Raw genomic sequence first — 24,453 nt, 5'->3', positions numbered from 1 at the left:
AATAGTTACCTTTACCGACCAATGGGACACATATGTCCCATCATTTTTTTCATATTTGCAATTGAAAAAATTAATTTTTGATAACACTTTTGTAATATTTTTGAGGTCGCTGAGCACGAATCTGCAATCAGAATTGCAAAATTCCCAGCCGTTCAGTTTTGGTCGTCAAAGGGTTAAAGAGAATTTTTATTCGTCAATGTTCTCTCTTTATTTTTGTCTTTGGCAATATTTGTCTATGTAGTGTGATTGTAAAGTTATAAACAAAAATGTGTGCAAAAACAAAAATTTGACAAAATAAATTATTCGAACTCTAAATTAGACACATTTTTGACACTTTTAAACAATGGATTTTATTGTTCCATGATTTATGTCAATCGCATTTTCTGACTAAACCATGAGGAATCCAGGATTATGAATTTTTTTTTTAATTATCTATGGCCAAAAATCAACCAAGTACCAGTACTCCCAGCCTCGGGAAAAATTAATGCATTAGATGGTTAATGATCATAGGTGTGATGGTTTCGGTAGAAAATTAAAGTACACCGCAGTGTATGTTGTTGAAGTCACAAAATATGTGCAGAACACGCACGCGCGTATCCGATCGGACCGCGGTCTGGTGACTCAAACCGTTTTATTAACTGTAACGTTACGTTGGATCAAGTGGTGTGTCATCGTGCTCAATACCCGCTGCTGCTGATTCGTTTCGTGTAACTTTTTTTCGGCATTGCTGTAGCTTCTTTCATGCGTTCGTATGCAACACACCATGCAGCATTCGATTTTTTTCCTTCGCGTATTTTTTTTTTCGTTGTTGAAAATCACTTTGAGTATTTTAATTGTATTTCTTATGGCAGTTGTCTTTCGCTTTTCGTATTCGATACACGGCGACAACAGCAAAAAAAAAATATCGTTGAAAAAGACCTTCAAAGCTACCACATATGAGACTTATGAATGCACGTCAACGTTTTCTATAAAAGAAACTACTTCTTTCTATATACAATTTACACACACACTCACACATGAATTACTTGAACAACGTGATAAATTATAGTGTCGTATGAATCGGTTTGCACTCTAACTCCATTGATTGGCCGTTTTGGTAAAACGCTTCAACATTTTTGCAACGGTCTTTAAATGTTTCGATAATTTTGTATTGGACTCTCAGTTCGACATTTTTTTTCTTTCGTATGTGTTGCTGTTGTTGTTGAATGAACACACGACTTGGATTTCTCTGAATATGTTTTTTTTCCTATCAAGAATAGAGGGTATGCAAAACACACACACACACACACACAAAAAGACAAAAACGTCGCTAGAAATATACTAATGACTGTATGTATCATGCTAAATTGATTATTATGAATGCAGTTATCTGGTAGCATGCAATTTATCTTCTCGTTAATTCTTTGACCGTTGCGTGCATTGACTTTTCGGGTAGTACACCGATTGAGAGTAACTGGAGCCGATGCTAATTACTTTTTCGATTGCCAAAGCAATTAGCTTGTGCAGGAAATTTTCCTATTCAAACCAATTAACTGTTGTTGTTTTTTCGGTGTGTGTTGTACAGAATAATCTGGATGTTGTATCCACTTGATATTTTGACTCAAACTTATTAACTGGGTTAATATTTAATGAGCATGTTATCACTTGGCCCGTCGATCAGCGCAATTGAATTTGACATGCGGAAACGTATAATTTATCTATTTAACCGAGAGTACGTACACACGGAACATCTAGAATATCAATACAATGAATATCCCTTTCTATATGATAACACCATTAAAATTTCATCGTTGTAAAACGATTTCCAAGACTTGAAAACGACCTTGGCAATATATAGCACTCGTGCCTCGGCTATAATATTAAAAATAGCCATACGCATACGGAATTATTGATCAGCAGGTAGGCGACAAGTGTAATCTCAAGGTAATGTAACGGTGTTACTTCTTTCACTGTACGTCCACCACTGAAATAATGGTTTTGCAAATGTACGATTCAACACATTTCGTAAAATGATGCCTGCCTTAGCTTTGACTATTTTTACAAAATCCGAAAAAAAAATATCCGGGACAATGGCCTCCACATTTTTCTTCTTATTTTTTAACATAAATCGCACTTTTATTCGACAATCGCTTGGAAAATCGGTGGAAATGTTTAGCCATTGAACTGGCTAAATATACTCAATTTTGGCTATGTATTGTCGAACGCGGTCAATGAGAGTGCATCGGAGGTGGTCGTTCGATCGATTCACGATGATTTTCTATCTTTTGCTTTAAGTTTCACGTTTCATCGCCAGCCTTGTGTTTACTATCAAATTATCGAACGGACTGCTTTTTTTTCTGTCCATCATTTGGACAAGAGAAAGAACAACAAAAATATGAGCAAAAATTACCTCAGTCAAGCACCGCAACAGTTCATTTTTTATGTGGCAGTTTTTTCATTGTTGTTGTTGTTGCTGCTGCTGCTGCAGCTGTTGTTGTGTTTCATATTTTGATTTGGCTATGCGATCGAAGCTTCGATCACCATTACATACCGTGAGAGCTTGACTGAGCATAGTGGCTGACTGTGTTGTTTAATTCTGTGTTGTTTAATTCTAGGAGCTAACCACGGATTTTTTATTGACAAAATCTGTTTTTATCGCCCAATTTTAATGACATCCGTGAAAAATTGAAAAAATCTGTATATATTGAATTTTATCGTTTAATATCGACAATAAAAGTTCAATGTGCTGACGTCATTACCGATTCAAAAATGCTGGAAGTGGGTTTTGGTGGATCCTCAGGATCGTTTAGTACTGCTCCCGGTTCTGGAAGTGGATCCTCAGGATGGACCAGGGCATTGTCAAACCCAGTCTGGTCCATCCTGAAGATCCACCAAAACCCACTTCCAGAATCGGGAGCAGTTCTGAACGATCCTGAGGATGCACCAAAACCCGCTTCTAGAACAGTATGCATTCGTTAAAGCGAAAAAATTACTGCAAAAATCGGGCAAAATCGACCAAAATGTGATCATATCGGAATTTATTTGTTTAAATGATCAAAAAATGTTAAAGTCGGTCATTATTGGTTATTTTTAAAACTGTGGTTAGCCCCTAGGTTTAATTGCACATTTAACTCAAGCGATACGCGCTCAGCAAGCAAAAACATAAGCGCAAACGCTTCGAACTGTGCTGCCCGCGTGTAGCTGTTACTGCTGCCTGTTGCTCTTGCTGTTGGCTGATGGCACACACACAGTTCCTTCTCCGTGTTTCTCTATCTCTCTCACTCAGTCTCCGTCGCCCGTGCTTTCCGTACATATATTTTATTTAATGTAACCGAATTGCTTTGAACAACACGAAAAATTATTACTTTCAATTTCAGTATAGCTTTTGACAGTGACGAGTGTAGACGTGCGATTCCATTCGCATTCTCGCTCATAAATTTAAATTAATACATATTTTATGTTTGTGTGTTTTTTTTTCTTTTTCAAAAAAAAAAAATTCGATTTGTTGAACTAAATACATAACATCGATCGATTCGATCCAATCAGTGCGTATGTGATTTGAAACCGAAGAGAGGAAAAAAAATTTAAGTAACAACAAAATAAGGAAAATTAAACGAACAAACGAAGGAAAAGCGCGAGAAGAAATTTCCAATGCTGCTGATTTGGTTTGATCCAAATCAAAGCGCACAATAACCATCGTCTTTCCTGAAAAACCAAATTTGAAGAGAAAAACAAACCACCCGAAGTGTGCTTCTGATTCAGTTTAGAAAATAAAATTTCAACACTCGCAAAGAATATTTTAGATTTAAAAGTACGTAAGTGAATCTAATCTGTGTCATAAAACAAAAACACAAAAATTTTTTTTTTGTCAACAAACAAAATGTTCGTTGAAAAAATGGCGTTTGTTCGGAAGAGATCATTTGTTTCATTTGGCCAGTTATTCGAAATTATTATTATCGGGGTGCGGGTTAAGTGACGTTTAAGAAAATAAAAAATTATTTTGGTTTTTTTTTTGCCCACAACACAATTGAGATAAAGTGCTAATGACTGACATAGTTCTATCAATTTTGATGTCTTTCTCTCTTTCCCGGAGAAATATAACGAACGAATTGCATTTATTAACGAAAACGACAATTAAATTTAAATCGCTTTGCACACATATGCAAAACAAACATGCGATTGCAAAGACAAATCGGCGCAAACGAAGAAAAGAAAGAAAAGAGTAAAAAGGCGCGAACATACATGCAAAAAATCATAATCATATAGACATATAATCACACAATTTGTAATGAATTGTTGTATAATAATTGGTGTGTGCTCAACATTAAATCGATTTTAGCGATCACCATCACTTAATGCCCATATTACATGATGCGTCATCAGTTTAGAGTTTGAAAAGAGAGACATTTATGCGGATTTCACGTTGAAATTCTTGTGTGTCAAGCGAACTGATCTAACATGATTATCTCCATTTGCAGTTTGAAAATCGAATGTCGCCACCGATCGATCGACAGATGAATGAAATACAAGTCGAATGTGCAAAAGTCAATTGAGCACAATTCATATAATAATTTTTTTTTCTTCTTCTTTTCTTTATGTAAAGAAAAAAAAACGGTTCAATTGAAGTTGGATGGAGTTGAACGGTTGAAGTTGGATGGTGATTTCAAGAGGGATGGCGTTTTCTGTGTCACCGAATTCGAATTGAGTTATTGCTTTCGATTAAATGGAACCAACTGTTGACATTAAAAGATAACGATCGGCACTCGTAACCGAATCAAAAACAGACAGAAGAAGGCAAAAAAAACCATACCCAAATTTAGCGCAACAAAACAATGAACCGAAAAGAGACGAAGAAAAAAGTGTGTTGACGATCGATTGAGATTTGCATAATTTAGTGTGATCACTTTTTTGTGTGTCCCCGTTACCTACAATTCGATAGAATACTTCCATGTTTTCGTTTTCATTCACAACAAACCATGATTAGGTTGCATTCACCACCAAATGCAGTTATCGGTGCGGTGTATTGTTGGTGCGGCCAAATTGAAATAGCATCATCTGTTCGATGCGATTGCACATAGTTGACATTCCTTTGAAAGGTGCAATTAACTTGCATCAAGTGAGAACTAATCGCATCGTCGCCAAACTCCTTTCTTTCCTCCTCTCGGCGTGGAATCTGGCACACTTGTCGCTTTGTCGCCCTTTTTTTTCGCACGAAAATAAAAACATTGCACACACACATACAAGCCCAAGCGAACACATGCTCGGCAATCGACATTAATTGTGCCGCTTTGCAAATCGGCGCGGCTCTTGTTATCGATTGTGTCTTTATGTGCATATTAGGTTGTGTGTACCACACGCACATATATCTCTCTTTCTCTCTTCCGAAGTGGTGTAATTTTCATACACACAGCATAATCATATTGTATAATGTTTATTAAAAAAAATTAAATGGATTGTTACGTCGTTCTGTTAGCTTTTTTTTATGTAATCCAATCGAAAAAAGCACAAGACGCACACAAAAACCAATAATTTTTTTTAGACACAAATACATAAATGCGACTGGACATTTTTATTGCAAAGCATACCATTACGATGGTTTATTTGTTTTATGTCGGCATACTGCAACAATGCCGATGAGATGATTCTCTCTCTCTCTCTCTCTCTCTCTCTCTCTCTTTCTCTCGCCTGTTCCCTCGCTTGTCAGATCGCTCAATCTCTGCTCAAAATTCAAATCCAACCAACAACAATGCAGCAGAGATCACAACAGATACACACAATTCACATGCCCAACTATCGATATCTCTCGTATTTATGCTGCGCGTATTAAATCGACTCATTCATTCACGCGTTGCGATGCTTTGTGTATCTCACTGCTAATGGCCAATGGTTCGTCGTTTTCGTCTTCTCGCATTAACAGTTATTGTTGTGTCTATTATTCAATCGTTTTGGCACCATCAAATCATTGACCAAAGATAAATTCGTTTACCTCATTTCGATTTTTTTTTCTTCATCATCTTCATCTTCAGCTTCTTCTTCGATCTTCTGTTGCTTTTATCTTATTCATTGCGTTTAGTGTCTATTGCAAGCTTTGTTATGTGCTTAGCCAAAGTATACGCAAGTAACACCTTGATTTTGAAATTGAAAATTCTCCCTGGTACCGCAGTAAACAAAACAAAAATTGAAACACAATAGAATCAAACGAAAATGAACATGGAAATAGATAGTAAATAGTAAACAGCAACAACAATCCACTATGGCATCGGGTCTCTCTCTCTCTCTCTCTCTCTCTCTCTCTCTCTCTCTCTCTCTATCTTTGTGAATGGACTTGTTTCACAGTAACAACAGCAACGAGTGAGTGAGCGAACGAATGAGTAAGCGCTATGATTGTGTTTAGAGGCCGCGTATGTGCGCGCGCAGATCAACGATCACTAGAGCGCATATCGATTGCAGAAAATCACACATAATCCCCAATGATTAAGTCAAGTTATGAAATGGTCGGTCCATTTCGCAAGTGCATAAACACTCTTTTGCCACCTTTTTTCGTGTATTAATTCCATTGAGCTTTTCTCTCTCTCTCTCTCTCCCCTCTCTCTCTCTCTCTCTCTCTCTCTCTCTCTCTCTCTCTCTCTCTCTCTCGTCCGATATTTCTTTCTTTTTTTGTGAAATGGTAACATAAATTTTTTTGCAAATATTCTCATCTATTATGATGTCTGGATGCAGTTATATAAGTGACGGTTTTGTGGCACAGCCATACAATAGAAGCGAATAAATTCCATCGAAATCACATTTCAATACCTCTGAACGGTCTATTTTTTTGGTCGCTCCCTCTCCCTCTCGATGAACGATATAGTTTCTCATTTCTCACTGTCCAACCACCGTAAATGTGCACATTGCACCTTAATACCATTCAATTCATCTACCATGCAAAACTCCGGTTTTGAACACTCAATTAGCCATTCGGACTGCAATTACACACGTTTCAGCTAAATTACATCTATACTTAGAAGAGTGAGAGCAGAAAAAAAAGCCACACTTAGACTATCTCGTCACAACGACGAAGACAACGACGTCAAAGACGACGACGGGAATCAACTTTGTGGGTCTAGAAAGAAAAAAATTATAGATTGTATAAAATTAAAGCGATTTCAATGGGTTCAGAAAAGTTTTAAGCATATAACAAAACATTTAATCACATGTGATTGAAGTGTTGTGTCAATAGAAGAGCGCGCAGTAGGAAAAAAACGGACAAGACATTAACAGTACAATCTTACAATGTATTGAAAAGAAGAGAAAAAAAAACCAGTATTTCAACGCTATACAATTTCAATGCATTTATATATAGCGATACAGTTTATAATTTTTTTTTATAATGCAGTGCAATTGGAATTTTTACCTAAAGACTGCCTGTTGCTGCAGTGCACAGCGATTAACGATTTGGTAGTTATCCTTGATAAAATTGCAAATGACGTTTGTTCTATACCTCAGCTCATGTGGGCAAATGACGCACAATTTATACAGATATATATATATATATGTTTTGGAATTCAGAAAAATCAAGTCAGCTCGACCTGGAAACTTAAAACACAACTACTTTGGTTTTGGCCAAGTAAATTTGCGCTTATTTGTACAGCGAACGCTGTTCTTTTCCATTTTTTTTTTTTGCTTTGACTTCTCTTGATCACTTCTCGATAAATGTGTATATATGCTCTGTGCAATCTCTTACTATTGACGCGCATCAACTTGATCGAAAGACACTATAGCTTCGAATGTTTAATGCTAGAGTCGAAAAAAGGCCGTTTCATTCAAGTGGTTTTCAGTGAGGTACTCGCTGTATACTTGATTTTGCCAATTTGCGCAAATCAAGAACAAAACGAAAAGACCTCGGAAACCATCGTCGAATTGTGCGTGCGCGTTCTTGTCCGGCATCGTCGATGACGTCGTCATCAGTCAGCACATTGTTTTCCTAGAGCATTGTTCAGCCACAACCAAGAAGTATTCAATCTCAAGAGAGATGAAAGAAAAACTGCGCTGTGAACATGAACAGCCGCAACACACACAACAGGCCATGGTATTGATTTGTCGGATTGATCATGTTTTTCATATGCCATCTTTGCGTAATCGAAAGAAAGCCGGTTTGTCCCAAAGATTCGTTGACACTCGCGCTGACTCTCTGATCGAAGTTTAGCTCTGAAGGTTACATTCGTTTCGGTCATTTATATCGCCCATTCGATCGTATCGTCGTCAATAACCGAACACCAAACATACTGAAACTATTTCTCAATCAGTCATGACAAAAACGAGCGGCGGCGGCGGCGGCCGAAAGAAAAAAAAATAGAGGAGGAAATTAACTTTACACCGAAAACAGAGAAGAAAAACGCCAGAGAAAAAAAATACGATAATAATAAAACGGTAAACACAATTTCGATTTTTAGTTCCCGAAACACTCTGTCACGATCATTCACAGCGCGATAATTACATCGCGGCTCATTCTCCTCGGCCCGGGCCATTTTTGCAAATTTTTCGGTTTGTGCCGTTTGTCAACATCGGATTTTTTTTTTCATTTAGGTAAACGAACAAATTATTCATCGATCACCGTAGCCGATTTTTATTGTAGAAATATCATTGAATTGGTTTTTTGTTTCAATTTCATCAAATCGATCTACTTATGGTGTTTCTCTATTATTTTCATTTAAAAAAAATCTTGTGTTGCATATTCAATTATTCCGTTAAAATTTGAAATAAAAGTGAAGAAACTGGCGCAAAAGCGATGAAAAACCTGGAAATTGAAGAGAAAATCCACTTATTTCCGTCAATTTTCACTTGACGGCGTGTCAAGCCAGAACAATAGCAAATAATAATAGCGAAACGGCGTTCATAATATAATTTTTATTTAATTTTATAGACCCAGAGTAATTAAAGTGAATTCAATGAATCCAGTTAATTTGATTGTTGTTGTTGTTGTTGTTGTCTTCATTTTCTTATTTTCGGCCCATAAAATAAAAAAACCACTCATTAAACTGCTATTGTTTTGCATTCGAAAATATTCCGAAAAAAATAAAACAAAAATTTCCTCGTTTAGCTCGACATAAACATTGAGTGTGGTTTTCTTTGAAAATCAAGAAGAAAAATTACGATTTGATTGTTGTTGTGTATTAGAGATAGAGTTGAAAACAATTGAAGTGAAAAAGATAATCATAACCGGTCACCGTGAAATAAAAAACAAAAAGAGTGTCCATGGCACATAAAGAAAAGATCCTTCTCACTCTCGCGCAAATGTGATTGTTTCCATTAATTGGCCGGGGCTATATGTGCGGAGTGGCTGTGTGGTGTGATGTGTCTAGTCTTCTTACCGCCATGAATATCATATTTAGTGTCTACATATATGTATTTCTGCCCCCCATACTGTACTGTACCGTACGGTCAATTTTGGTTTTTTGTTAGCGTGTTTTGTATTGAAAAGAGTAATGATCGCAAAAATTGTTCGAACCGAAAAAGATGGAGTATGTGTTTCAAGGTTTTCAGCGCGTACAAATTAACAAATCAAATCAAGTGTGTGTGATGCTGATGTGTTTTTCTGCTGTTGCTGTTGCTGCTGCTGCTGTGGCGGCTTGTGTGCATTTTTTCGCATTGGCTTGAGTTGAATTCAACTTTTTTTTTAATTCATTCATTCGTTTGTTTTCGGTTGATATTTTCGCAATATGGCTAATTGTCAGTTACGATAAATTACAACAGTTAAAATGTCGATGCCAAAACTGTTTCGGCCACGTACAAAAAATAAAGAAAAAAACGAAAAAAATATAATGCAAACACACGCATAGTCGCATACATGGTTCCCGTTAGCATTTCGTGTGCAATTGAGCTGTAATTATTCAATATGCACAACGCGGCACATGTTCTACGCGGCAGGAAAAAATTATCCAACCATTTTATTGTTCTTAGATACAAGATTTTGATAGCAACAAATACAGCAGCAGCAGCGACAGCGACAGCGACGACGACAACGAACAAAAAGCGAATGTGCTTTTTTTCTTTCATATTAAAAGAGCATATGCATTGTTGTTGCTCAGTGAAATCATTAAAATCAGTAGTGAAATTTGATTATCATGCGCTCGACTGGCAACTGTGCAAAAGCGCTTCGTGTTCTTCGTAATGACATTTACCAGATCGCAAAAGCGTTATTGGTCAATAACCAAGAGAAAAAAACGAACACAAAGTACACCTGAGCGCTTAATCGTGTCTCTCTCTCTCTCACTCACTCTCGATCTCACTGGGATTCATGCGATACACTGATAGCCCCGAATGACTATTATGTAAATTGATATTTTTGGATTTCTTTGTTATTTACTCAACGATATCTAACGAACTTATGATTGCTGTGCGCGCATTACCTGCGCTCGTCATGAAGTGCTTTTTTCATCATGTTTGCCACAGCAATAACAAAGACAAACTTTGGCGTTCGTTGTTGTTGGTTTTTTTGTCGTGTATGTATGCGCGATTGCTGCTGGTGCTGCTATGCTTCTTGTTTATCTTTTGAGTAAATGGCGAGCATTCTCGCACTGTTTACCATTACGATCGATATGTGTTGCACCAGCGGCAGCAGCAGCAGCAGCAACCGCAGCAACAACAACAACAACAACGCCAAGATATCAGTAACAGCACCATACAGTGCGTGCTGTGTGTGTGACGATGTCCAAGCATCTTTTTCACGTTTCACCTTCCATCGAAATGCCGAGTGAAAGAGAGAGTGCACAAAATCATTCAGAAAAATATAAATGTTATGTCGACGAACGTAAGACGAAAAAGATGTCTATGACATAATCAACAACACACCATTTTACACCATTTATTATTTAACATGGTCTTGAATTAATAAAAATCCATGTCTGTCGACATTCGAGTGCATGAGTTGCCATTGTACGCTGAATGTCGAACTGATAACTGAAGAAAATCAGCTTTTTTTTCTCTTCTTATTGTTATTATTGTTGGGACCAAGACTTGCACAAGTGAGAGAAAGAGATAGGAAGAGGTAGAGAGTGAGCGAGAGAGATAGAAAGAGAGCGAAAGAGAAATGGATAATGCGTAAACGAGATCGGATGATTGAGAGCACAACGCAAGCGAGATCTTTAATGCGGTCAACATCAAATTTACCATTTTCGTCTTTTCATTTTGTCTTATGCGATCCAATTCGGCAACAAGATAAATAGCAATACTAAACTATAAAATAAATCGTGATTGGGCTTTTGTATATACGTATACATTGGGATCGTGCGTATGATTCAATTTTCAGTGTGTTTGTATGTCACCATCCACTGGTATTATTGACGAGAAAATATAATCATGCTATTTCTCTCTCTCTCTCTCTCTCTCTCTCTCTTCTCTGGTCATTGTGCGCTCATCAACTAACTCAAACTCGAAAATTCAACGTGGGACCGTTAAGATTTTCGATATAATCTACGCAAGTGTTAGCGTGCGCGGGCATTTGTTGATTCGATTTGGACATTTGTTATGTTTTTTTATTGTTTGTCGTCTTATTTTCATTTCGTTGGTCGCTCTTACTGCATTTGAGTTTTTTTGGGTTGAAAGTGACATGTTGCAATAGCCGCCCAACAAAATTATTTATAAATTGATGATTATGATGATAATGATCCCGCGAGAGAGGCAATCATTGTTTCGCGTTTTATCTAACATAACGGTATTATTAAGGCATTTCCTACGAAAAAAAAACGCATGAATAAAATATGTAGCAATCGGTTACCCACAAATAGAAATCAAACAATCGAAAGCGACAGTGATCTGATGTTGTGGAATATTTTTTTTTCTTCATCGATATTGAGAGTGTTCGAATTCTGTGTGGAAAAAACTTGTTTGACGCGATGTAATCACGCACTCGCGCACGAAGATGACTGGCCTAAGATCTTTTCCGTTCTTGTTGTGGTTTGGCGTTTTTCGCGCGCGCGCTCTCTACCTCCCTCCATCTCTGTCTCTTTCTCTCTTCTGTTTGCCATTCCAATTATACAGGAAAAATACCTATGTAAACAATATGTCTTTGAGTGCAATGATTCGCTTCAATGGTTAACCCAATTCAATATTCCATAACCTTCACTTTTGCGGTGTGTGTGTGTGTTTATTTTTACAGTATTTTTATTTCAGTTTCTAACGCTCATTAAACAAGTTCATTTAATTTTATCCGGTTTTTCCCTTATATTGCATTCATATACGCACGTTTCAATGTGAAATGCGTGTGTTTCTTTATCACATCGCAAATATTATTATGTAAAATATATCAACCGGGATCGATTTAGCATAGCCGAAAAAAAACAAAGACGATGACCACGCGCATACATGATCGATGAAGAAGACATCATTAGCACAATAAAACGAAACTTGCGCAAATTATTCGAACGAAAGACAAAGATTGTGCCACAACATTTTGATTTCAATTGATGAGCAATTAACGTATGTTTTGTAAAGTACTTCGAACAAAGCGATGGTTACAATTTTAAAGAATTAAATGCCAAAAACAAAACACAATCGATCATTACACACAATGATTATATTTTGGATGTACGGTATTGAAGTGTGAGGTTGCCGGGCCACACGCTTTTTTTCTCCTTCTTCTTCTTCTTCTCTTTCGTGTGTATGTGTCTCATTCGTCCATCAATTAAAGCGTCCATCAAGTGTTAGAAAACAAAGACCCATCGTCCAAAATGAATACATTACAAAAAAAATTCAAGGTTGATTTATAAGTTTCGATGAAGAAAAAAAAACAAATCAACACACAAGCAAAAATTGTATTTTGCGCGTACATATACGCGCTACTTTTGTATTCCGTCTTTGATGCGTCGATTTTTTTGCACCCAATAATAATTTATGTTGCTTATTGGTATGCATGATAGCCGCTACGTATTTTTCATTGCCTGATGAATGTTTGAATAAAATTTGTTTTTTCTTTCGTTGAACGTAGAATTCGCACAGCCAAATCGCAATTGATTACTTTACAACGATGTGCTCATTATTAAAAGTTTATTTTTTCTTGTAATTCTTGTTGATTTATCGGACGATATGTGCATTGAAGAATAAATGCAACAACAAATCAACGTTCCAACCTCAAATGTTTGATTTGTGCATTTCGAATGAGTTTCTCTGTTTTTTCCATTGATTCATTTTACCGTTAGACGCTCTGACTCACCAGCACCACTCTATACGGCAAACACAATGCTTCTGTTTATATAATACTTTTTTTTTCTTTCTGGTAACGCACAGAATAGTGCAGTAAAAGTCTACCGTTTTGCGATTTGTAATGCATTTCGAACGAAATAATTTGATAAATGTTAAAAGATTGTTCTCGATGCGCGTGCGGAAATTGTATATGAGTTGAACACACGTTTGTGATTCAATTCAATCGTATTGTCCAATCGATCACATCTCTTTCTCGACTTTAGTATCCGCACATCGTCTCTCGTTCAAATGACGTTGATAATAATAATACGCATAAATTACGAAAAAAAATGTGTGTAGAAAAAGTCGTTTGCTATCTAATAAATGCCTAGATAAAAACCCATCCAAATGATAAATTGAAATCTAAGGTAAAAGAAAAAAAAATGTTAATTAAAACCACTCACAGTTGAGTGAGCACAATTTATCTTGATTGTTTGATCGCGATCATCATATATATATATATATATGAAAAAGAAGATAGAACAAACTAAATACCAAATCGATCTATTGAAGTTACAATAAACAAACTGTCGCATGTATGTAATGAAAATAATTGTGGGGTTTCTCTTTCTCTCTCTGTTTTGGTCGATCGGTGATTCGCTTTGCATTAACCTTAGAGGGATTATACAATTATTATTGGAATAGAAAAAAAGTTGGCAATAAAAATGAATTTTATTGAGATTCATTCTGACCGCTGCCGCTGTTGTTATTGCTGCTACTACTGCTTCTGCTGTTGTTGTTTGTTCCATGAGCTACAAAAACGTGCCTGAAATATAAAATTGATCGCACACACAGCGCACTGTTCGCGTGTCCATATCAAACAATACAAGAATTTACATCAAAAACCACTAACGGCCGAAAGAGACACATTTTTCTTTTCTACTCTGCCAAACAAGGAACAATTTAATGTGTTGTGCAGATTGATAAATTTATCAATATAAATATTTATACCGTCAAAAAATAAAAACAGTACAAGATTTCAATTCATTTTCCATAAATCCGTAGGCAACCGAAGTGACACGTACTAGTTTATCATGGCTGCTGTTGAAGTTAGGGGTGGCTACAAGTATTATGGAAGCCCGAATGACCCGAACAAAAAGATCATCCTCAACTATCTGGATATGAACGTTCCGATCGGATCGATGTGAGTATTATTGAGAACAAGTATTTTTTTCTCACTCTTGTAAATTCCAACGTCGTTGTCATTATCGAAATTATTGATTGTTCATTTTGTAAAATGAAAAAAAAAAAACGAAACAATAACAAATGCAAGTTGTCGATGTTATTGTGAGTTTTTCTTTCGGTAGAAACTTCTACGACACACAGTGTCACAATTATTGAACGTTTGAGATTTTTCTTTGAAGATATGTGATTTTATTGTTAATAATAGTGTTTTTGTTTTCATTGCACCCAATTATTTCCTCATAGTGTACGCACAGTTGTTCGCCTTTGAATAGCTTTTTGCTCGAGTTATGCACGTTTTCTCGATTATGTATTTCCCGTTTTTCGTGCTATTTTTAACCAGTTTAATTATATACGTTTATTGCGCAATTTTATTTTCGTATCATTTTGTTGTTGTCCAAAATAACGTGATTTTCGTTTTTTTTTCTTCTCATTCTTTAAATTTACAAAGCTATGGGCTTTTGGGTGCATCAGGATGTGGAAAGACTACACTGTTATCGTGTATTGTTGGTCAGAAAAAGTTACAAGAAGGTCAAATTTCGGTGTTGGGAACCTGCCTGAATACACATTCGGCCAGCACATTGGGACCACGCATCGGATACATGCCACAAGATATTGCACTCGTTAACGAGCTATCGATCAAAGAGACGATCTACTATTTTGGACGCATATATGGCATGCACGACGATCGCATTCGAGAACGATTTAAAATTCTGAAGGACCTGCTTGAACTGCCCGACAGTAGTCGTCTAGTTGAAAACTTAAGCGGAGGTCAAAAGAGGCGGGTTTCATTTGCGTGTGCATTAGTTCACGGTAAATTACAGCTGAAAATATGAATGAACAGATGGAAAAAACAAATAGTTTTACCATTTTTGTTTGGTATAATGAACGTTTCGTGGTGTTCTTGTTTTTCAGAACCGGAATTGGTCATATTGGACGAGCCAACAGTTGGCTTGGATCCATTACTCAGGGAAAAGTGAGTATGATTTCTTGGAAAGAACGAAAAAAATAAACACCAACCACAATTACTAACGTCATTCACTAATCTTTCGGAAAATGTTTCCATTTTCGGTTATCGTAGAATTTGGAATTTTTTGGTTGAAACCACACGAACGAGTAAATTAGCCGTAATCATAACCACACATTACATAGACGAAGCGCGTCAAGCAAATACAGTGAGTGTTTGTAAATAGATTGTGCTGTCCAATTTGTACCCTGAAGCAAATTAATGAATCACTCTCCCTCTCTCTCCCTCGTTCCCAGATTGGAATGATGCGCAATGGCATTTTATTAGCCGAAGACACACCGACAAATATTATGCAACGATTCAATTGTGACAATTTGGAGGATGCATTTTTAGTACTTTGCCAAAAACATGGAACCTCTGAAGAGGCTGACACAACGATGGGCAGGGCTGCTGGTCAAAAATTCCTGCAAAGTGTATCAAATCAACAGGGCAGCCATCAGAATCAAAGTGAATCGAAACCAGATGCAAAAACCAAGGAAGCAAACGCAAGTTCAACGGTCAAACATGACAGCGAAACACAAACAGATCTGCCCAAAAAGGGGAAACTTAAGCGAAATTTATCGTTTCACGAACAAAGACCCGACACATTGATCGGAAAATTAACGTTCACATCACAGATTCGGATGAAAGCATTGCTTACCAAAAATCTGCTACAGTTAATACGTCAACCGTCGTAAGTGTGGATAAAAAAAAAACCTTTAGATTTTTTTGATTTTGAATGAGTATGACCGACTAACATGTTTTTTTTTCAATTCTTTTAACTACATAATCGCAGCGGAGTTCTGTTTATCTTTTTGTTCCCGATTCTGCAGTGCACTTGCTTTTATTTAGCCATAGGTGATAATCCAAAGAGTTTAAAATTAGGAATAGTCAATGAAGAAGTGCCCAATTGGCAGGATTGTTATAACAATTCGCTTGTCACCGCCCAAGTATACGATTATGAATGCAATTTAACGAAAGTGTCTTGCCGATATCTGAGAGATATACCGCCCGAATATGCCATACAGGTGCTTAAACATCAATCAATTAATCAATCACACATACGTTAATTGGCTTAATTTATTTAACGAGTCTCTCTCATATTTCACGTATATTTAGGTCCATTTTAATTCGAAAGAGGAAGCGTATGCGGAGGCAAAAAAAGCGAATATCATTGGATTTGTACATTTTGCGTCGAATTTCACTGAATCAATCAAGGATATTTTGGACAACAATCGAGATGCTCGCAACGGATCGTTTGAGAGTCGTGAGATTCAAGTGCGTTTGGATATGTCAAATCAACAGGTTGCCTTCTTTTTGGAGCGTAAATTGCGTGAGACATACGGTGAATTTGCTCAAAAGCTGATGATCGACTGTGAACTGCCCAGAGCGCTCGCCACAATTCCGATCAATTTCAAAAAACCCGTTTACTCATCGTTTGACGCCGATTTTCAAGAATATGCTGCACCCGGTGTCATAATGACGTAAGTGTTTTGGAATTTGTTTATTTTCCATGGAATTTCAACATAACATGGATTTTGTAATGACGTCAATTCCACCTTCAGAATGGTATTCTTTTTGGCAACTCTGGTCACCGCCGCCGTATTCATCACAGATCGCATGGAAGGTGTTTGGGAGCGCACACTCGTCGCTGGTAAGACAATCATGACGTTTCGATTCGATGTATTGCTTTCTCTCTCTCTCTCTCTCTCTCTCTCTCTCTCTCTCTCTCTCTCTCTCTCTCTCTCTCTCTCTCTCTCTCTCATTCTTCTGTCTCTCAAATATCATGACATACAATTTTTTTTTATTCCAAAGTTTTATAGGCATTGTGCATCTATCGCTTTAGCTTGAGTGAAAATTTAATTACATTCTTGTCCATTAAAGCATTTGTCATTTGTAGACGAAAGAAAGCGAGAGATACTTATGTTTTATCTATTTTCAACAGGAATTTCAACGACAGAACTATTGCTGGCGCATATTGTGACGCAGTCGGTTATCGTCTTTCTGCAATGCACTGAAGTGATATTCTTCATCGGTGTGGTCTTCGGTACCGAAAACAATGGTGACAATCTCACCGTAATTCTCCTGTTATCTTTGACTGGTTTCGCTGGAATGTTATTCGGTAGGTTATTCATTCGACGCCAGTGTTCACAACAAATTTCCATCCACGCAACTACTTTAAATGCAATTTCCGTTCTATGGCTAATATGCCAATGCCATCGATTGAGTGGCACGATAATGTTCAATTATGTGGTTAAACCATACATGTGTTCATTTCTTGGAAATTTTCAGGTATGTTGATTTCAATCTTCTGTGAGTCACATACAATGGCCAACTTTGTATCGACCGGCGCATTTTATCCGATGATTGTGCTGTGCGGTTTGCTGTGGCCACTCGAAGGAATGCCACAACTTTTACGAGACTTTGCCCTACTATTGCCCTTCACCATTCCAACCATTTCGGTACGGTACAACCAATCATGCATAAAAAAAAATCAATATCGTTTCACTAAATATCTTGTTTCTCTTTCTGTTCTATTCACAGGTGCGAAATATTCTTTCCAAAGGTATGCCAATTACAAATCCAAATGTTTACAGTGGCTTCATTGTTATATTCTTGTGGATTGCGGGATTCTTCTTCTTGTGTTTGGCCGGTTTACGGCGAAAGAAGTAAAATTTTTAGTTTTAATTTAATCATCTGTATATTAACTAAATTAAGACGAGACGAACGACGACGACGACGACGACGACGACGACGACGACGACACAAGAACAAATGCATTTAGTTCTAAATTTTTCATAGCTTTAGAGTTGTTTGGTACTTACTTTGTTACTGTGTGTTTTGTGCACGAGAACATAGAATTTGAACGAATGGATATCATTTTAGCATCAATCCAATCACACATCTCATCAACAGAAAAAAAAACAATTTAGCATATTTTCTTTTGTTCAGGTGTAACACAGAATTTTTCTTTTGATCCACACAATGAAAAGAGATGAAAATCAAATGCGTCAATTTTCTTTTGTGACAAAAGGTTTGAAATCGACCGAATTTACGATATTTTCTACCATAAATATCAAACAACATTTTCTTCTTTTGTTTTGTTAATAAATTTTCAATTGAAATTTTACACCGAGAAGAAAATACAAACCATTTGTTCCATTTTGCATTGAATACAATTTTAAATATTTGGAGCTAATAAGTAGCAATATTAAACTGAGATAAGCGTGTGAATAATGTAGGTCACAGTAGAAAAACAGAAGAAAAAAAAACCAGATCGAATAAGAGAATAGGGAACGAAGTATCTCAGAGCTAAAAGCAAAAGATCGAATCCCGTAGATGCATCATCTAGAAATGTCAATATAGTTTGCGATACACACTGTTGTTTTGTTGTTTTTTGTTTGTTTATTAATTAGTATTATTTCTTTTTTCTCGAACACAAAACAAATATCAATTGTGAGAATTATTTTTACATTTTATTTTTTCTTCTCTTCTTTAAATTACGATTGTCCTAGCTTAAGTGAAATGGCATTCATTTATTATTATTACGCATAAGAATTTGCAATATTGTATTTTGTTTTAGAAATGAAATAAAAAAAAATACACAAATAATTTTGTTGGTTTTCGATTGTGATTCAAACTGCATTATTTCTTTCCCACATTTTTTTTTCTTTGTTTCGACCGCGTTAATGAAAATGTAATAAATCGTCTCGTCTCTGTTTCGGCAGCTTTATTATGCTGTTGTTTTTGTTTTTGTTGGTAGTCATTGGTCGTTTCGTGTGTGATGTGTCACACAAACGATTTAACAATAATAATTGATAAATTTTAAAAAAATAAACAAACAAATTCAGATCACAATTTGTGCCCGTTTGAGTACATTTGTGTTATTGAGTAACTCCCTATCTAAAAATCTAAAACAAAAATCAAATAGTTCATGTATTAAACGATTTTTGTTCGATCGACGACCTACAACCTAATTACATGGTAAACAATACTTGATTTATTCAACACACGTGTGTTGATTCGGAAACTGATTAGATTTCAATACAAAAAAAAATGTTATTAGCTACTAGTCCTTAGCTAATATTCACATCAGAGAGAGAGAGAAAAAGTAATAATAATATATTGGTTGTTGAGTTGACAGTCATTCGGTTACATAAACTCGTAAATATTGAGTAAATCAGCAGACAAAAAAAATGAATCTGCTGTGATCGATTCACACAGATCAAATACCCGAAAATACCCCAGATGAAGAAAGAAAAAAAAATCAAATATACACGGACGGAATTAGTAAAACATAAAGAAATAGCTGTACGAATGCTTAAATTTAGTAGAGCATAATTGCGCCAGCCGCTTTCTCATCAACTGGCTCCTGACGAACTGGGCGACGCTCTTTCTTTTCCATGGCCAGCACTACAACTAAAATCACGATGTTCACTATCACAAACAGTATACCGGCCAACACGAAATAAAAACTATGACCAAAATCGGATAGATTTATGGTGTGCCATGTCTTCTTGCGATCCTCAGCCATCAACACGTTCGTTTTCAAATAGCCATAGAACTCGCCGATCCAACACAAAAATGCCAGTAACTGTGATATAGCTTAAATTAGAACAGAAAAAAACATTTTTTATTAAATTTAGATTTCGAAATGGCGAGTCAATTATTTGTGATTAAATCAGCAAATATTCTCGGACAAATTATTTCTTTTTTTTACGATGAAAATTATTTTAATTGTCAATAAATTGTTGAAAGTCATTCAATTTCGCAACAATGGCAGAAAAAATGAAATATTTGATTGACTTTTGACACGAAATAAATGTTTGTTCAACATTTTGTAAGTGGTGAAAACGACAAACCTGATGCTCCATTGCTAAAAAACAGAAGACACATAGTTCCGTGCTTCTTTTGTGGTGAAGCTGATTTCATGACCGAAGCAATGCCACCGATTGCACTGGAGAATAGACCCAGCCCGGTGCCAACGAATGTGCCCAACCAAAGCCAGTAGCTCATAAAATTTGGTTCACTTCGTAGCGTGGCTGGTACGTCAATTTTTGATGAACGTGATCCAATGCCACGGTCTAATGTTTTCTTGCCCGAAAATAGGCCAAAGTGCACGGTGCCAGTTGCGTTCGCCGAATTCGGCATTCTTGCTTCCGCCTCGATCCAATGCTCCGTTATCAAACTGGCTAACAGCAAACCAACAACAATACAATTGACAAAAAATGTCGCGAATACTAAACTTCTCGTTTTGATCGACATGCTCATTTTCATAAAATTACGCAATATCCACACAACTCGTTCGGTCCAGCTGATTAAAGACACAAAAAAAATAGCAACAACAACGAAAATTATGCATAAATTAAAATAATTAGAATAAAATGTAAATATTCGTGGGAACAAGTATTTGAATTTTGACAAATGTCGACGCAAAAAAAATGGGAAGTCGACTAAAATTGAATATTTGAAAATTTACTCCAGAAATTGAAGGGGAAAAAATGACCAACGGCAGTGAGAAAATCAAAATAGCGGCAGTTGAGAGGCTTCACTGGTACACTACTTTCGTACAGGAAATATTCTGCCGCTATTTCGCCGCACTTTTCAAAATGGGGTTATATGTCACTTGGAATCACAATTTTTAATAACGAGAAAAATTTGAAATCAACAGATTTTCTAATTCGAAAGAAAAAAAAAATTAGCCGTGATTTGTGTTCATTGAACAATGAAAATGAGCAAACACAAAGACTTTGTTATGATTTCCATTTGAAATGACATTTTCATTGAACATATTTGGTGTGTGTGTGTGTGCGATCGCAAACGTAATGCGTTTATTTTTGTCACATTAACTAATGAAACGATGAGACGCGACGAAACCAACAACAAAATACGAACAAATGTGTTAACTCACCGAATTTAATTCGCTTCTATGATTCGAATTTGTTTCCAATATTTCTCACAATTAAACGGAATAGATTTTCACTTGATTCTCAGTGTACGACGTATTTATTCGCTGTTTGGAGTTGTCACCGCTCTGATCGCCATTACTCATATACGTTTATCCGCTTATTGTTCGACTCAATGCAAAGTGCACTTTGTTTTGTGTGGTAAATATAAACACATTGTTTGCCGTTGTTGTTTTTTTTTCTTCTCTCTGCTTCGAACGAAGCTTCTGTCATCGTCGATCTGCCAAGCGGTAGCGCTTCATCTCACGATATCTTCTTTCTTTTTTTCTAATAGGGATGAGACAGCGCAATTAAATTTCTATTATTTACTTTTAGATTTCAATTGGAAATTATATGCGTAATTGATTGGAAAACTCAATTATTCAAACGTTTTTTATGCTTATTATTTATTCAACAATTTTCACGCTCTATTTAATCGCATGCTAAATACTACAATATAATTATCGAATGAGTCAAATGTTGACAGTAAATAAGTTGAGTGCGCAGCTTGAGTCAAACTTTAATGGTTGGAGGAAGTCTATATTTAGGAGTGAACAATTGGGAAGAGTGTCAGCGGCCACCGATAGAGTCGCCACTTGATTTTTCTTTTATGCTGGCTTGAATGAAGTGCTTATTTGAAAAATTTCGACCTTTTTCGCAAATCTACATTAAAGACTAATATTTAAACAGAATCAATCTCGTACAGTAAAACCTGTCAATAACAGAATCCCGTAGCGAATTTTTTTTTCCACTATTGACAAGAATTCCAGTATTCACAGGATCCGTTATTCAGAGGTTTTTGAGTCGATTCAAACAAGATTTTCCATTATTGAGGGTAAAAAGAAACAAAACATACATTTTTATGGGTATCCAATTATCAAATCAAGTGATATAATGAACGTGAAAAGGAAATAATGAAATAAAAGTATTTTTTTTACTAAATGAATGATGGAAAAACGAAAGTGAAAAAACGGTGAAATTCACTGAGTGAATGACAAACATCACTTTTTAAAATAATCAAGCAGTCTAAACAATGACTCAAAATGGGAAGGTAAATGATACTCATTTTTTACACTATCAATTTGTCAGCGATGAATTCTGCATTTCATGAAACGAAACAATGATTACCAAACTTAATGTAAATGCACTGATCGAGTGAATATGTTTTTGCTGGAAGCGTCAAAAATTTGTTTGCTTCAATAAATAAGCAATGATTTTGGCAGACAAAAGTGAAAAATAATACTGAAATGAATGTAATGTAAATTGTACTGCACAAATTTTATGATGATCAGTGGTTTTGATAAAGGAAAAAATTAGTTTCATATGAAAAAGAGATGAATAGAAGACGACTAAAAATTTCGTCAAGAAATTTTTTTCCACTATTCGGAGTTTCGGTTTTCCGTTATTAACAGGTCAATTTGTATGGGAGAGCTCAACGGCCACATTTTTTTTCCACTATTGACACGATTTCCACTATTCCCAGGTTCCGTTATTGACAGGTTATACTGTACAATATTTTTAATATTGTCAATATTTTGTCATAAATCAATCGATTGATGTCTTTTTCACATCGGCGTGACATGCTTCATACAAACGGAATTTCGTACAAGCAGCGCCCGTGTACTTCGTAGTGGAAAAAAAGTGAAGCTTGCTTGTCACCAATATTGATGTTCACGAACATCAAATTGTTTATGCGTTATTTCGCCCATTTTATGAACTGGAAATGAAAAGTTCTTCAATTTCTAGCAAATTTCACATATGAATTCATAAACACATCGAGAAAACACAACTTTTTTTCACATAAAAAGCAAAAGCAAGATGATTTTTTCGTTGATGGTTGTTCGATCCTGGATCGTTTGTGATTCATTAATGATTTGCAACACATCCATTTTTGATTTCGATATTCCAACTGAATACGATGTTTTGTATTCATTAAAAAATTCCATTTTGATCACAAAATAATTTTTTATTAAAATGGCTATGACGAAAAACCACGCGAACGATTGCAAACGATAGCACAAACATTAATGTCTAGGAACATCAAATACGGAAGATTAATGATTTTATCATTCAATTTCTTCCTTTGGCGTCGATTTCGCAATACAATGGGACGGTTGATTGATTTTGTCATGTCGATTTAGGCCCCAATGCTTGATGCCTTCCAAATGTTTTTCGATTACACTGCGTTTGCCCTTATTGGAATGTTGAATGGCAAAATTTAAATTATCACGGAAATTAGTTTGTCTTCTTCGACATCGGTGGTGGGCACTGGGCACTTCGTCGGTCGATTCGGGGAACATCAGCAAACCGGCAGGCTGAAAATTATTTTATGTTCGATTAAATGCGTTCGATTAATTGTTTGTCGCCAATAACAAATTATATTACATTCAAAGTTGATTTTTGAAGATATCTTTTATAAATGTATACTTAAAAATCACAATAGAGATTTTATTTGGAATGAAACAATAAAATACAAAAAAATTACCGTTTTTATTCTGGAAAAATATAAAACTTGCAGATTAGATCAACACAAAATGTTTGTTTGCTTGTATTTTTATTTATTTTGTTTTGTTGCTTCACATCGGCGAATTAATTTGACATTTGTGTCGAACTTCAAGTCAGTGTTTCCCGATGAATTCGCTTTGACAATAATGTCAATTCGAATTTGATGTTCCTAGACATTAATGTTTGTGCTATCGTTTGCAATCGTTCGCGTGGTTTTTCGTCACAGCCATTTCAATAAAAAATTATTTTCTGATCAAAATGGAATTGTTTAATGAATACAAAACATCGTATTCAGTTGGAATATCGAAATCAAAAATGGATGTGTTGCAAATCGTTGATGAATCACAAACGATCCAGGATCGAACAACCATCAACGAAAAAATCATCTTGCTTATGCTTTTTATGTGAAAAAATAGTTGTGTTTTCTCGATGTGTTTATGAATTCATATGTGAAATTTGCTAGAAATTGAAGAACTTTTTATTTCCAGTGCATAAAGTGGGCGAAATAACGCATAAACAATTTGATGTTCGTGAACATCAATATTGGTGACAAGCAAGCTTCACTTTTTTTCCACTACGAAGTACACGGGCGCTGTACCCATGTGGCTGCATGTCACG

At 35.9% G+C, this 24,453-nt stretch overlaps 2 protein-coding genes across 6 annotated transcripts; one reads left to right on the top strand and one right to left on the bottom strand.

The window, feature by feature from the left end:
- Nucleotides 1-3,140: 3,140 nt before the first annotated feature.
- Nucleotides 3,141-18,994, top strand: LOC129579373 (ABC transporter G family member 23). 3 transcript variants are annotated; one of them, XM_055469416.1, is made up of 12 exons: nt 3,141-3,790; nt 14,203-14,341; nt 14,831-15,192; nt 15,295-15,355; nt 15,461-15,554; nt 15,643-16,079; nt 16,182-16,413; nt 16,505-16,869; nt 16,951-17,039; nt 17,331-17,507; nt 17,678-17,847; nt 17,930-18,994. In XM_055469416.1, the coding sequence occupies exons 2-12, from the start codon at nt 14,232-14,234 to the stop codon at nt 18,056-18,058; spliced, it is 2,226 nt and encodes a 741-aa protein (XP_055325391.1). In that variant the 5' UTR covers nt 3,141-3,790; nt 14,203-14,231; the 3' UTR covers nt 18,059-18,994. The 3 variants fall into 3 exon arrangements, with proteins under 3 accessions (XP_055325391.1, XP_055325393.1, XP_055325394.1); XM_055469418.1 differs by having other exon boundaries at nt 3,352-3,794; XM_055469419.1 differs by lacking the exon at nt 3,141-3,790 and adding an exon at nt 8,457-8,544.
- LOC129579374 (uncharacterized) lies at nt 18,771-24,453 on the bottom strand. 3 transcript variants are annotated; one of them, XM_055469422.1, is made up of 4 exons: nt 23,816-24,453; nt 21,297-23,645; nt 20,248-20,699; nt 18,771-19,990 (listed from the first exon to the last, which is right to left on the bottom strand). In XM_055469422.1, exons 3-4 carry the CDS (start codon nt 20,660-20,662, stop codon nt 19,713-19,715), a joined length of 693 nt encoding a protein of 230 aa, XP_055325397.1. In that variant the 5' UTR covers nt 20,663-20,699; nt 21,297-23,645; nt 23,816-24,453; the 3' UTR covers nt 18,771-19,712. The 3 variants fall into 3 exon arrangements, with proteins under 3 accessions (XP_055325397.1, XP_055325396.1, XP_055325395.1); XM_055469421.1 differs by lacking the exons at nt 21,297-23,645; nt 23,816-24,453 and adding an exon at nt 20,865-21,210; XM_055469420.1 differs by lacking the exons at nt 21,297-23,645; nt 23,816-24,453 and adding an exon at nt 20,896-21,210.

The sequence above is a fragment of the Sitodiplosis mosellana genome, unplaced genomic scaffold (assembly GCF_009176505.1).
Source record: "Sitodiplosis mosellana isolate CC-2019 unplaced genomic scaffold, AAFC_SMos_1.0 Smas_scaffold_6226, whole genome shotgun sequence".
Classification (NCBI taxonomy): Eukaryota; Metazoa; Arthropoda; class Insecta; order Diptera; family Cecidomyiidae; genus Sitodiplosis; species Sitodiplosis mosellana.
The sequence above is the reverse complement of the archived record's forward strand: the minus strand, read 5'-3'. Positions and strand labels throughout refer to the sequence as shown.

Bases quoted from the DNA above. Each gene is read 5' to 3' on its own strand.
- LOC129579373 (XM_055469416.1), top strand. From the start codon at position 14,232: ATGGCTGCTGTTGAAGTTAGGGGTGGCTACAAGTATTATGGAAGCCCG. The intron at 14,342-14,830 runs GTGAGTATTATT...AAATTTACAAAG, and splicing joins AACGTTCCGATCGGATCGAT to CTATGGGCTTTTGGGTGCAT. The intron at 16,870-16,950 runs GTAAGTGTTTTG...TTCCACCTTCAG, and splicing joins GCACCCGGTGTCATAATGAC to AATGGTATTCTTTTTGGCAA.
- LOC129579374 (XM_055469422.1), bottom strand. From the start codon at position 20,662: ATGAAAATGAGCATGTCGATCAAAACGAGAAGTTTAGTATTCGCGACA. The intron at 19,991-20,247 runs GTTTGTCGTTTT...TTCTAATTTAAG, and splicing joins TTTTAGCAATGGAGCATCAG to CTATATCACAGTTACTGGCA.